This window comes from Dipteris shenzhenensis, chromosome 1 (assembly GCF_047967505.1).
Source record: "Dipteris shenzhenensis isolate YYH24624 ecotype China chromosome 1, Dip_SZ_1.0, whole genome shotgun sequence".
NCBI lineage: Eukaryota > Viridiplantae > Streptophyta > Polypodiopsida > Gleicheniales > Dipteridaceae > Dipteris > Dipteris shenzhenensis.
The window spans coordinates 28,321,594-28,335,228 of NC_141596.1; the positions used below are offsets into that span (position 1 = coordinate 28,321,594).

Sequence of the window (13,635 nt, forward strand, 5' to 3'; positions counted from 1 at the left end):
TTAATTGAGTTTTACTCAATTTCAGAATGATTTCCTAGAGTCCTTAAAGGAAAAATCTGAGTTTGATCCTCACTTCTCTAAAATATGGAAAGCAATTAGAAATAGGGATCTAACTAATCAAGGGGCTTTCTCTAAGGAGTCGCATGGAAATGGCAACACACCACAGGTTGGTGATAAAGGACTCAAGTGGAAAAAATACACTATTGAAGATGGCTACCTGCTCTACAAGGGTAGAGTATGTGTCCCGGATAATAATGACATTAGGCGCCAAATTCTTTTTAAATGTCATGATAGTCCTAGTGCTAGACACCTGGGAATTCAAAAGACATCTGCGCTTCTAAAAAGAAAATTCTTTTGGCCTAGAATAGGTAAGGACGTCCAAGATTATGTATTGAAGTGCCAAAAATGCCAGGTCAACAAGGCTGAACGCCTTAAGGTAGGAGGTCTCCTACACCCATTAGAGATTCCATCTGGCAAATGGGAAAGCATCTCCATGGACTTTATTGTGGAATTACCTAGGACACAGAGGGGGCACAACTCTGTATGAATAATTGTTGATCGGTTAACCAAGATGGCTCATTTTATTCCTGTCACTGAAGATGTTAAAACTCCAGAATTAGCTAGGCTACCAGTCGGTATTGTTAGTGATTGAGATAACAATTTTAACATTCATTTTTTTAAGGGTTGTGTTTATGAGGTTAGAAACTTCATTGAATATGAGCACGACGGATCATCCATAGAGTGATGGTCAAACTAAAAGAGTCAATTACATCATTGAGGATATGCTTCGAGCATATGTAAGTAAATGGCAAACTAATTGGAAATAGTATTTGCCCATATTAGAATTTGCATATAATAGTGCCAAACATTCCGCTATAGGTTTTAGTCCATTTATGATGATGTATTGATTTCAACCAAAGGCCCCAATGGTAGTGGGACTCGAAAAGAGAAGGTTCAAGCAGCCAAAGACTTTCTTGAAGATATGAATCAAACACTTAAGTTAGCTAAAGATAGCATAAGAAGAGCTCAGGATAGAGCACGAAGTTATGCAAATCCCCACCGTAGAAGGCTGGAGTTTGAAGTAAATGAGAAGGTCTACTTCAAGGTACCTCAATCTTCAGAATCTCTAAAGACAGGTAAATGTCATAAGTTGTCTCCTAGGTATTGTGGACCATTCACAATACTTAAGAGGATTGGAGAACTTGCTTACAAATTAGCCTTACCCGAGGGATGTAGAGTACATCCAATTTTTCATGTTAGTAGACTAAAAAGAAAATTAGGAGATGATGATAATCTCTTCGGAAATGAAGTCCTAGTTGAACTCATTGAACCTACATTTTTACCACATGAACCAGAAATAATTTTAGATAGACAAGAAAAAAGAACGCGGCACACAATATGGCAAGAATGTCTGGTTAAGTGGAAAGATAGACCTGAAGAAAGTTTAACATGGGAAAAGGTAAGCAATCTCAAGAGGAGGTTTCCCAATTTTGTTTCCAAGGACGTAAACCATTCTTAAGGGGAAGGGAATGTTACGTCAACTATAATACCGTGACCATGGTATAAGGCAGGAAGCCAGAGGGCTTGGCAGCAATTGCATTAGTAGGGCCTAGAGGGCTTGGGTCTAGGGTCATGCCTAGGCCTAGGCATTTATGAGGTGCATAGGGCAGCCCGAGAGAGTGCTAAGAAGAAAGGAGTCCCTTATGGGACACGTGGCATCAAAGACATAGGCCAAGTGGCAAGTGTTGAGCAAGGGGGAGGATTCTAGAAAGAGAGCTCCACATTGAAAGTAGGGGAGAGGGAACTCGAGAGGGAGTTCACAGATGTGAGAGGGAGCTCACTGGAATCTGTGGTTGGGTGGAAAATATGAGAAAGCCCTCTATGTTAGAGAGACTGTGACAAAGTTCCCATGGAAGCATGCATGCTAGGGGCACAGAATGTGAATGCATTGCTTTACTATTTTCCATATTTTACTAGTAGCCAAACATAAGTATTGGAAACATCATCACATAGACTTGGTCATCTCTTACACATATCAAATGATCTATTGCACATGCATAGCTTGGATATAGCTATCATCTCACCTAGTCTACTTGTTATTCAAAAATATTATAGACTCTGTGTTTCTAGTCCTCTACTTGCATAGGCAGTTGTTCATAAGACATTTTAAGAGCCAATATAAAACCTCCTCTTCAAAGAAAGATGTAGGTTGCTATTAGCTCAAAGCAATTCTATAGTTCTATTAAGTTAGTGCAAGGTTTATGACTTGTCATTACATGTGTCAATAAAACAATGGAAGTATTTAGTCATGCTTGTCATGCTAGGTCATGGGCCTAGTATGGTGACCTGAAAGAAAGCGGACTCATCAATCCTACACATAAGTCATGACCATGCTATCATTATGCTTATAGCTAAAGCAAACCAAATCAAAGGTCATGCTCTCACATGATGGCAAGATCTTGTGCCTCATAGGATAGAATTAGTACACATAATTGACCTTTAGTTGTGCTTAAATGTCATGATTACTAGTGATTACGAAGAGCATGGTTGGAGTTACATTACTCCTCGGTCATTGTGAAGTCTTGGGATGAGTTCTGAAAGATGTAGATTGAGCAACTAATGTCAATTCTCATGAGGCCTTTAGCTTGCTAGATGAGCATGGCTAAAGCCATCAAATACTTGAATTGTGTTGCAATGTCACAAGTATGATCTTTTGTTGCACCTTGATCAGCTTGATTGGAGCAATTAAAGCCCTAGACTCATCAGGTGACTCATGGTAAAGTGTTGGGCCCCATATTTATAGAATCTATAAATAGTTTTAGTGCTTTTGATAGCCTTATTGTGATGACATTGGTCAACAACATTATAACTTTACTTTTGTCATAGTTTACACCTAAAAACCTATAGTACTTCTACTTAATTCTCTCAGTTTCTATTATTATATCATCATTGAGTTGACACTTTTGTATTATGTTAATGGTAAAGAGTACAATAGTAAAAACAAAATAAAACCAAGCTCATAAATTCTAATGTGTAAAATAAAAGTTAAATGTCCAAATATCTTGTACATGAATATCTATTTGTTTTACAATATAGAGCTTGAAAGGGAAGAATGATAGATTACGAGGAGAGGGGCCCAAGCCAAATCCATCAAGAGAGTATGCAATGATTAAGAGAGTTAGGAAAACTACGAAGAAAACGTGACATATGAGCTTGACTATACATATTTAAGCAAAAAGCACACATCACCATTTCATAGTCCCTTGAGAAGGCCAACATTCTATATTTGGACCTTGGTATTTTTTGGAAAACCTCATCTCCTACATGGGATCTCACTTGTAACATATTTATTTATAGTTTCGAACAAGGTATGGTTGTTAGATTAATAGTATTAAATGAAAGGAGTATAAACTTTTTAGTAGTCTTAATGGAAAGGGGGAGTATAAACCTTTTGATATTCTCAGACAAGGATGCTTTCCCTCCTACACTTACAAAATATGATTGTGAAGGATCTTCAGGCTACCAAGAAAATATTCAAAACAAAAATAGAAAACCAAGCATTAGAAGCAAATAACACTAGTTAGTTTTTGCTAAAAAAGAAACAACAGCTTATGGGACATGTTGTAAGCTCCTTTTTATTAGCGCTGCCTTAAGGTACCACTAAGACCTCTCATAAAAAGTGTCTTCCCAATCAATTTTGGACACTTCATCCCATCCTTCCAATCAATTTTGAACATTCATCCCCCCCCCCGCTCCCTCTCACTCCCTCCCCCCCCCCCCCATCCTTCCAATCAATTTTGAACATTCATCGCCCCCCCCCCCCCCTCCCTCCCTCCCCCTCTCCCCCTCTCCCTCCCTCCGCCCCCCCTCTCTCTCTCTCTCTCTCTCTCTCTCTTGCATGCGTGCGCGTTTGCTCTCCCCCACACATGAACTGTTGACTACTCCATAGAAGTTAAACAAGGCAACACTTCGAGCACATGATGTGCTCCCTTGTTTTTGTAACTTACCAAGATTAGGCTCTCCAACAAGAAAGAGCAAGCTATAATGTTCTTGTGTACATCTGCTTGTAGTCTACATTATGTAGAAGGGAGCATCCCAATGGATTTGAATGTGGACATCTAGCTCAGGTGGGCAAACGCCCAACCGCTTGAGCTGCCATTGCTTCACTAAGGCAAGGTAGTAAAGAGGCGAGTGCCTTTATAATGTTAGCATCCCCCAAATAGGGAGGTAGGTGCCATCCAATAGTCCACATTGATAAAGATGATATGTCAAGCTCTCCTTTCATCGTGACCGAAGCATTGGCTCTCATAGTTTTCTATGTTCCACAAAAATTTTGAAGAGTGTAAAAATAAAAATTAGCTCCCTATTACGACCTGATGATTTGGATTGCTGGGAATTTGGATTCTCAATTCATGAAGGCCATTTCCACCATGGATCAGTGCTAAAAAGTTTAGCTCTCCATAGTACCGACCCCCTTAGGTTGGGTTCACGCCACCCGCCGACCATCCTCGAAAAGGTGGTGTGAATCGAGTTGTGGCCCACAAGCCTGGGAAGTGACATAAAAGAGTTGTGTTCGACCCATGAAGGCCACCCCAACTCCTCCACAACCGGTACATGATTGGCCCATTCCAATTGCTACGTCATTTACAGGGGTGACACCCACTTGGTGCAGGGGGGCAGGTGGTGTAAACACACCCTTTTGCCCTATTAGGTGAGTGATGGCCAAATTGTTCTTAAAAGGGTAGGCCAAATTTACACATGGAGAGTGAGGTCGTTGTGCTTCTTCAGCAAGCTGCACAACAGGTCCTTGTCTTCCCGCCATGTCTTTTGTTCAGCTTTTCGAAGATCCTGCGTCTCGATCGAACTAGAAAACAACGCACCCTTGCGTTTTCCCTCGCTTGAATCGCGTGCTTCTCTCAGCTCTCTTTAATTTTCCCTCACAAGAGTTCCCGTCGAAATTTACGAAGCAGTTTCTGTCAGCAACACGACGCAATTTCCTCTGGAAAACGCTCGAATTTTTGTGGCAGAGCGTCCGCTTGGCGAATACCTGTAGTCAAACCATGCCTTCGCAAGTGTCGAGCGGAAGTATCCACAGGCTTGAAGTGGAGAATTTCAAGTCTTATAAGGGCCATCAAGTGATTGGTCCTTTCAAAAACTTTACGGCAATCATTGGCCCTAATGGGGCCGGGAAATCGAATCTGATGGATGCCATCAGCTTTGTCCTCGGAGTAAGGTCCATGCAATTGCGGGGTGCTCAGCTGAAGGATCTTATTTATGCATTTGATGACAGAGAGAGAGAGCAGAAAGGAAGGAAGGCTTTTGTGAAACTTGTATATTTGACGGGCAACGGTGACGAGCTTCATTTCACGAGAATCATAACGAGTTCTGGGGCCGGTGACTACAAAATCAACGATAAGTCTGTAACGTGGGATGAGTACAACGCTAAAATGAAGTCTCTTGGGATTCTTGTGAAGGCGCGAAACTTTCTGGTTTTCCAGGTAAGACTTTATCGCTTGAAATTTTAACGCAAAATTTTGTAACGGGCTATCGTATAACCGGATATTATTTCGGGGAAAATAGTGCGTCTCTTGGAAGCAACTCGGCAGCTCATACGTTGGCAGGCCTGATGAAAGAAGTGAAGAAGTAATTATTCCGACGGTTTTCTCACTAGCTTGAGACAAACGGTCGTCGGGTGGAGATCATGCCTTCGTGTCTCCTTCATTTACGGCCATTTGGCCAGGGCTCTCAATTTAGTCTCTTGTTAGTTTATGTGGAAGGAAAAATTCCTCCAAATGAGACGTGTTTACTTTTTAAGCACGTGCATTATAATGCAGTTTTGCAAGAGTCGCCTAGACAGGAGTACTATTCAAGCTTTATCAGACCGGCTCTTCTGGACTAAGCCATTAGGCTATGTTACAATCCCTGTCAGAACGCTTCTGTAGCCAAATTTCAATGAGGAAAATTGTACACAAGTGTTGATGCGTCACCTACTGATGTGGCAAGCGTGCAACTACTATTCACACCTAGCACTCTAGACCTCCCTTGCCTGCCACATGGTAATTGTATGTGGCACTAACTTGACCAATGACCAATCTAACCCTATCTTATCTTGTTTCTGATGTACAACATGGTAATTTAGCTAGGTTTGCGATTTTGAAGGAAAGGGTTGAATAAAATGTGCACAGATAAAGGCAGCAACTGTAGCAGCTGTTGTTGATACGGCTGGGGAGGAGGCCAAGGCAAATATTTTTTGCAACATATCAACACGAGCATTGGCAACTGGACTGGGTCCACCTTGTGACCAGTGATTAATCCCTGACCATGTGCGGCAGTCATGCACGGCATCTCCCTCCTCCATCCTTATGGTGAATCCTCTTGAGGTGTACAGACGCTTCAAGATCCCATGTTTGTTTCGAGGTATACAGCAACTGAATGTGTGGGATCACTGAATATGTTGTCGTTCCAATAATCTTTGACGATGCCGAACATCTTTTGCTTCCACTCTTCCACTTCTTCTGGTTTGCAAGTTTCCCTAGCTTTCTTGTCACATCCACTATGTCCCGGGTTTTACCTCCCTCTTGTTGTCACCTTCCACACCTTCCTTGCCCCAGGTGGCTCCGCAACGTCACCTTTTAGATTGGGTAATTGTCCCCATCTGGTTTGCCACCCTCTCCCCATTGGAATGAACACCAAAGATGCCAGTGATACAAACTCTGCAATCCCTACTTGATAAACACACACTTACCTGAATCTAGGTCACCTTCCTTCTCACAAAGGTACCTGCCCTTCAGATGCTGGAGTTGATCTCAAATTCTGCACACTGAGTTGTTCACCTTCCTTTCAAGTAAAGGTTCTCTCCTCCAGGTAGAAACACACTTATGAGTCTCCTTTGGAGCTTTGATACCATGTCATAAAATAGAGAGCCACTTCTGTAGCCAATTCCTGCACGGGAAGACTAATCCCAAGGTTCATAAAATGCATAAAGACATCTCACTCTTTCTTGTGCACACAATACTAATTCTTTCTATCTTAAATGGTGCATTGCCCTATCAGCTAGGTTTAGATGCTCGTTTGGGAGAGACTAAATGAAATCATTTAGACTTCACAAACAGTTGTAGCTTGAATGAAGAGATTTTGGACTACTTTTTGATTAGCCTTCTCCTTTAGTGCTAGCCTTCATCATAGCTGAGTCTGCCCTTCACCTTCTGAGTGCCGACAGAAACTCAGTACGAAGACTTTGTATAAATGGATGCTCAAGTATGTGTGGGTGTGTGGATTTGTATGTGAGCATGTTTTTATACTATGGTCTGCCCCCACTGTTGGGCGCTGATGACGTCAGTCCCAGGGGCCAGATCTGTAAAAGTAGTGGGGATGTCATAGTCGCTAGTCCCTGCTATGTCTGATGGAGTTTATGGTTTTCAACCTTGTGAGTGACTATCATGAGATTGAAACTGCACTATGTTGTGTTTTAAAAGAAAGAGTTTGGGAATGTTCCTGGATTCATCTAGGTATAGACAAACATCTAGTTGAATATAGTCGTCGACAACCAATAGAATATTTATTAAACTCCCAAAAGAGACCGAACCATATACAAAATACATTTGGACAGCTTGTTGCTGCTCCACCTTGCACTAAACAAGGGCTTCACCTGCTGTCCTACTGCTGTTCACCTTCCTTAAGATGTGTGGCCCATCCTTGCTGGAGATCTGCAGACGTGATTGCCACAACTATACTGTCTACTGGAATCCTAGGCCTTCTTGCTGCTCTGCTATGCAGCCAATTGACATAGTGAATGTCCCACCTTTTTTATAGGGTGTGAAGCCATAGACTGGCTGACCTGTTAAAGCAGACTCCTGACCTCTGTCCCCTTTTCTGGCCTATAAATAGGCCCTAGCAGCTCTTGTCGACTACCCCATGTTCTGCCCTTACAGGGCCTGCTGTTGCCAGCACCTCATGGTCTTAGGCAGCCCTAGTTGGAAAGGTCACCTCGCCATCTGTAAGCCCCAAAATGAAGAGAGCGTGGGGGAGGGAGACCTAGGGCAATATGTGCCCAGAAAAGAAGACTGCCATGTGGGAAGGAATCAGAGAGAATAGGCGCCAGCATGGAAAGGCATGTGGGCAGGTTATTGGCCTGCAACACGGCCTTGAACAGGGCGCAATGGATGGCAGGTGGACAGCAGACGAGAAGGCCTGGTTGAAGGGCTGGACCAAGGCTGGAACCGGCACAAAGAAAAGGGGCTGGAGAAGGCCAGCCAAGGGGCGCATTCATGAGCAGGGCAAGGACCTGCAGGAGGGTCTGGCAGAAGGAAAGGGAGGGGCTGCAAAAGGGCAGCACCCTGCCCTTATATAGGGCCATGGCCATATGGCCCAGCCTACAGCTCCATACATAGGGGGGAGTGGAGGGGGCCAGCCAGTGAGCTGGCACACAAAGCAAGGGGGACTGGGCCCCACTTAAATGGAGAGAGCACACAGCCCAAGATATAGGGCTGGTGGTGTTAAGCAACTCCAATCCCCAATTTAGGGGCAAACATACCAGCAGCTAGCAGGGCCAAGCTGTCGGCCAGAATCAGGCCGACCAGCTGATCTGGCCGACCCAGAACTGACCGACCAGCTGGCCGACCAGCTGGCCAGCCCACCGACCTAGGAACTGACCGACCAGCTGGCCGACCAGCTGGCCGACCTCCTAGGTGAGGCCTATAAAAGGCTCCCTACCCCCTCACTCTCAATGACAGGACCTGCAGCTGCTCCTCACCTCCTCCATCCTTTGCTGCAGCCTCTCCTGCTCCAGATTTGGCTATTATGCCTGCTCCATCCTCTGCCCCTCTATTCCTCTCCTCCAGATCTAGCCCTGGACCTCCAGCTGCTGCTCCAGATCTGCTCCTTTCTTCATCATGTTGCTATTCCAGATAGCCTGAAGGCTCCTTCCTCAGAGCATGCTGTTTTTCAGCCATTTCCTAGGGCAGCTCCAGCCCTTCGTCATCTTCGTCATCATCGAGCTTCATGGAGGACTGCGTTTCGCTCCCTCTGCTGCTATCTTTTCTACCGTTTTTCTACATGGAATCATCTTTCTGATTTGCCTCAGCCACGGTCCTTGAGACACGACGGCTTGAGGTTCTTGTATTCAGTTTTTCATATTACCGACAGGCACTATGTTTTTCTGAGTTCCGTTCTTCAGTTGTGTCTAAGTATCGTCTATTTTTTGATCGCTGCACTGCAAACCCTATTGTTTCTCTATATGGTATCAGAGCCATGGTGATCTAAAGACCCTGGATCTCTGGTGATCTAAAGATCCTGCTTCTTCATGGACATAGGTACGGGGAGCATCACTTCTATGAACATATCAGTTTCCTCTTCATTCAACTGCGCACTACGGGAGAGAACTCCATCTTCTACTCCCATCCCTCCCTCCCTTTTCGGTTTCAGGCTTGACACTCCCCATTCCTTCGAACAAGGAGGTCATGATCCTTCAGCTCTACCAGATCTCCATCGGCATCGACTTCCAGGATCTACAAGTTCTCCCTAAGCGGGACCCTTTCTGTTCAGATGTGTCTTGATGACTGTTGTTTCGAATCTTCTACATGCATGGAGGCGGGGATAGACTCCTCTCTCCCGAGGTCCAAGATCGGGCACACACTGGCTCACTGTTCAGCTACGACCTCTTCCTTTGGCGGAATTCCACCATCTCTGGATTATCAGTGCTGCTACGAGATATTTGTTCTTTTCCTTTGCTTTTTCCTCCACCTTTCGGCAGTGAGAGGGGGTGGCTAATTGCCTCGAGCTTCACAGTGTTCTTATTTTTGCTGATCATACGTGTAACTCAAGCACTTGAGGAAGTGAACAATTCCCTTGCAAGGGCACTCCTCTTGTGACCTTCTCTCCATTTTTTGCCTTGCATCTCTTGGGCATTTTCGTAGGGATCGCCACCACCACCGTCGACATCTCTACACGAAGCTCCAAGCACACAATGTCTGCCCCTCCAAATTGGCAATTGAGAGGGGGTGTTAAGCAACTCCAATCCCCAATTTAGGGGCAAACATACCAGCAGCCAACAGGGCCAAGCTATCGGCTAGAATCAGGCCGATTAGTTGATCTGGCCGACCCAGAATTGACCGACGAGCTGGCTAGCCCACTGACCTAGGAACTGACCGACCAGCTCGCCGACCAGCTGCTGGCCGACCTCCTAGGTCAGGCCTATAAAAGACTCCCTACCCTCACTCTCAGTGACGGGACCTGCAGCTGCTCCTCACCTCCTCCATCCTTTGCTGCAGCCTCTCGTGCTCGAGATCTGGCTATTATGCCTGCTCCATCCTCTGCCCCTCTATTCCTCTCGTCCAGATCTAGCCCTGGACCTCCAGTTGCTGCTCCAGATCTGCTCCTTTCTTCATCATGTTGCTATTCCAGATAGCCTGAAGGCTCCTTCCTCAGAGCATGCTGTTTTTCAGCCATTTCCTAGGGCAGCTCCAGCCCTTCATCATCTTCGTCATCATCGAGCTTCACGGAGGACTGCGTTTCGCTCCCTCTGCTACTATCTTTTCTACCGTTATTGTACATGGAATCATCTTTCTGATTCGCCTCAGCCACGGTCCTTGAGACACAATGGCTTGAGGTTCTTGTATTCAGTTTTTCATATTACCGATAGGTACTATGTTTTTCTGAGTTCCGTTCTTCAGTTGTGTCTAAGTATCGTCTATTTTTTGATCGCTCCACTGCAAACCCTATTGTTTCTCTATAGGTGGGAGCGGTATTTGGGCCCTATAAAAGCAGCCCATGACAGGGCATTTCACTAACCAGCAGTCCAGCAAGTTGGGGAGCAGCAGGAGCAGCTACTCACACACCCTCAGGCCTACTTCTAGGAGGTAGAGAAGTCGAGAGAGTGGCTCCATACTGAGCTTTACTAGGGCTGGTATGTTGACTGTCTCCTAGGGCAGCAAGAAGCTGACCTCAAAGGACGGGGAGTCTACAAACGTTCCAGGTGGAGCACGTTGGCTCAAGTTCTAGAGATATTTGGCAGATAGTAGAAGTACACAGTGGTAAGATTAAAGGACCACGCTCTGGTGATCTCTCTCTTTTGTATTGTGTCCATAGCTTTGGACATCTATTGTGTCTATTTATGAGTTTGCACATCTATTTGAAGCACATAAGTTAAGAAGTTTGTGATTCCACACACTGTGTGAGCTCTTGGACATTCTATCAGTCTTCCGCTGTGCGTACCCTCTGTTGGTTGATTTCTAACATGGTTTCGGAGCCCAAGTAGGAGGCTCACAAGTGTGGGACCTTGAAGGCAGGAACCTGCTGAAGGACGACCCTGATTCAGAGGCCCTTGGGAATTGACTTCCATGATTGGAGGACAATGCCCTTGCGAGGAGGAGGGTGACTCAGGTTCAGTCAAGTGTGTACAGAGTTCTGGTCTACAGAAGGTTGAGTTTGCTTTTCGATTTTGTTGTGTGGTTTAGTAGCAGAGATGTCGATTTTAGAAGCAGAAGCCTCTTCAGCCTCTTGTCTCCCTTTCTCCTCCTCCAGTTCAGTTCTTTCTTTCACCATCCCTAACTTTGGAGAGTCCAAGAAATTGGATGGGACTAACTATCCTATCAACAAGACCTTTAAACATTTGTGAGGAATTAGCGTTATGCACCATAGAGAGGGAAAGGAGATAAGGGTAGAGAGAGAATGGAGTCGACAACTGATTGGGTCCTTGTACCCACTAAGGGCCCCCTCCCCCAATCATGGGAGACTTAGCTTTTTACTTGGAGAACTGAGAAATACAAATAAAACTCTTCGAGAGAGCATGGAAATGCACTTGTGAAGAGTACACCGTGCATACATATCACAGACCCAAAGACCTGAGAGGCAATGCTGACCAATACAGAGACCTTGATGCTGTCCTCACTGACAATGCAGGGCTCTTCTGCAAGGCAATGAAGAGGCTTGTGCTGTCCACCCGAATGCAGGGTGATTGCGTGAGTGAGAGTGAAAGCTAGGAGTGATAGATTGTCACGAGGACGTGAAAAGAGGACGTGAAAAGTGATGTAAAGTATCTTCGTAACTCAACCTATGCTTAACCATGGTTAAGTGTTGTAATGGTTTGGCCGTGAGGGACTGGCTAGAGGAAGTGCACACTTCCTAGAAGTTCCTAAGGGCAAAGTCTAGGTGCACCACTAGGTCCTAGGGGCAAGGCAAAGGCTTTAAAAGAGGGGTCTAAAAGTTGGGCCCAAGGACAACCAACGTTGTCCTTGGTATGGGGGTTAGGACTTTAATGAAAGGGCAAATGGCAAGGAGGAGGTGCCATTTGTCAAGCATGTGTATGCATGCCCTTCCCCTACCTTCCATCTCTCTCCCCTCACTCTCCCAGAGGTGTGGGACGTTTTCAGTTGTTCTTGTGCAGTTTTTGAGCTGTTTGAGCTGTTTCAAGCTTGTTTTCAGCCGTTTTAACACTGTTTTGACTGTTCCAAGGCTAGTACGGACTTCTAGGAAGTGCCAGAACTCATTTTTGAACTTTCGGGAAATTTTCGTACGGATTGTATGGACGTCTGTACGACTGTATGGACGTCCGTACAGACGTGTTCAGTTGCCTCCAGCAGGTGCCCGGGGTTGTCTTTTGCTGTGCTGGACCTTTGTGCACATGTTTTTGGTTGCGTGGTGGCTTCTGGAGCTGTTCTGGAGCTGCGCAAGCTGCAAGAGGAACTTTCCCTGTTGCTTTTGGCATCTTCTCTTAGGAGGACTGTCAAACACATAGATCTAATTCTCTACTTAGATCACGGGAGTAGCACCATGAATCACCTCCCAGCCATATCTCGCTAAGGCTAACGAGCAGACAGAGATCTTCGTTGGTTCAAATCAACATGAATCATCTTCTTCGCTTCTCTCTCTAGCCTCAACAAGCCCCAATTCCCTAGATAGATCTAGATGCCACATGTCATCCATATAGGACCTTCCTAATGCTATATTTCACCCCTCTCTTGGGATGCATTAAATTCATTGCCCCTAGGCACAACCTTTGCATTAGGCCCTTGGCCTTAGATCTACCTAGTCTGGTGCTATCAGCCCTCACCTAGGACCTTGACATTAAATCCCTCCCGATCATTTACACGAAGCGCAAACACATATATTACAGAAATAGATCCTTTAAGGGAAATGTCGACTGATTCTTTTGAGGTCATGCTACCTCGGCTAGAGCGTAACAATCCTTCCCTCTTCAGACATTAGCGTCCTCGATGATAAAGTCTGGGAACACTCTCCGCAACTGATATACGGATTCCCAGGTAGCTTCGGATAGAGGCTGACCATGCCATGCAACCAACACCGTGGGTATCTTCCGATTTCGTATTTGCATTGTTCCTCGGTCCAGGATCCTTGTTGGTTTGCGTCTTGCAATATCCTCTATCTCCTGAAACAAAACCACACCTTCGATTAGTGAGTCACCAGTATGTAAAAATTTCTTTAAGCGCGAAACATGAAAAACCGGGTGCACCTTACACCCCTGTGGCAATTCTAATTTATAGGCTACATTGCCTATTGTGTTTAGAATTAACCACGGCCCACAGTATCGAGGTGATAATTTAGCACATTCTCCTGAAGTCAACGACTTCGAGTGCAAAGGAACTCTGAGAAAAACTTTTTCTCCTTCCTTAAATACCC

At 45.1% G+C, this 13,635-nt stretch overlaps 1 protein-coding gene across 1 annotated transcript in view; it reads left to right on the forward strand.

Annotated features, from left to right (window-relative positions):
* The first annotated feature begins 4,745 nt into the window (after window positions 1–4,745).
* Window positions 4,746–13,635, forward strand: part of TTN8 (Structural maintenance of chromosomes (SMC) family protein) — a 54,702-nt gene continuing 45,812 nt past the window's right edge. The window contains exon 1 of the mRNA XM_087373888.1: window positions 4,746–5,498. Coding sequence (XP_087230014.1) covers window positions 5,061–5,498 — 438 coding nt within the window. The 5' untranslated portion in view covers window positions 4,746–5,060. The remainder of the gene's footprint in view (window positions 5,499–13,635) is intronic.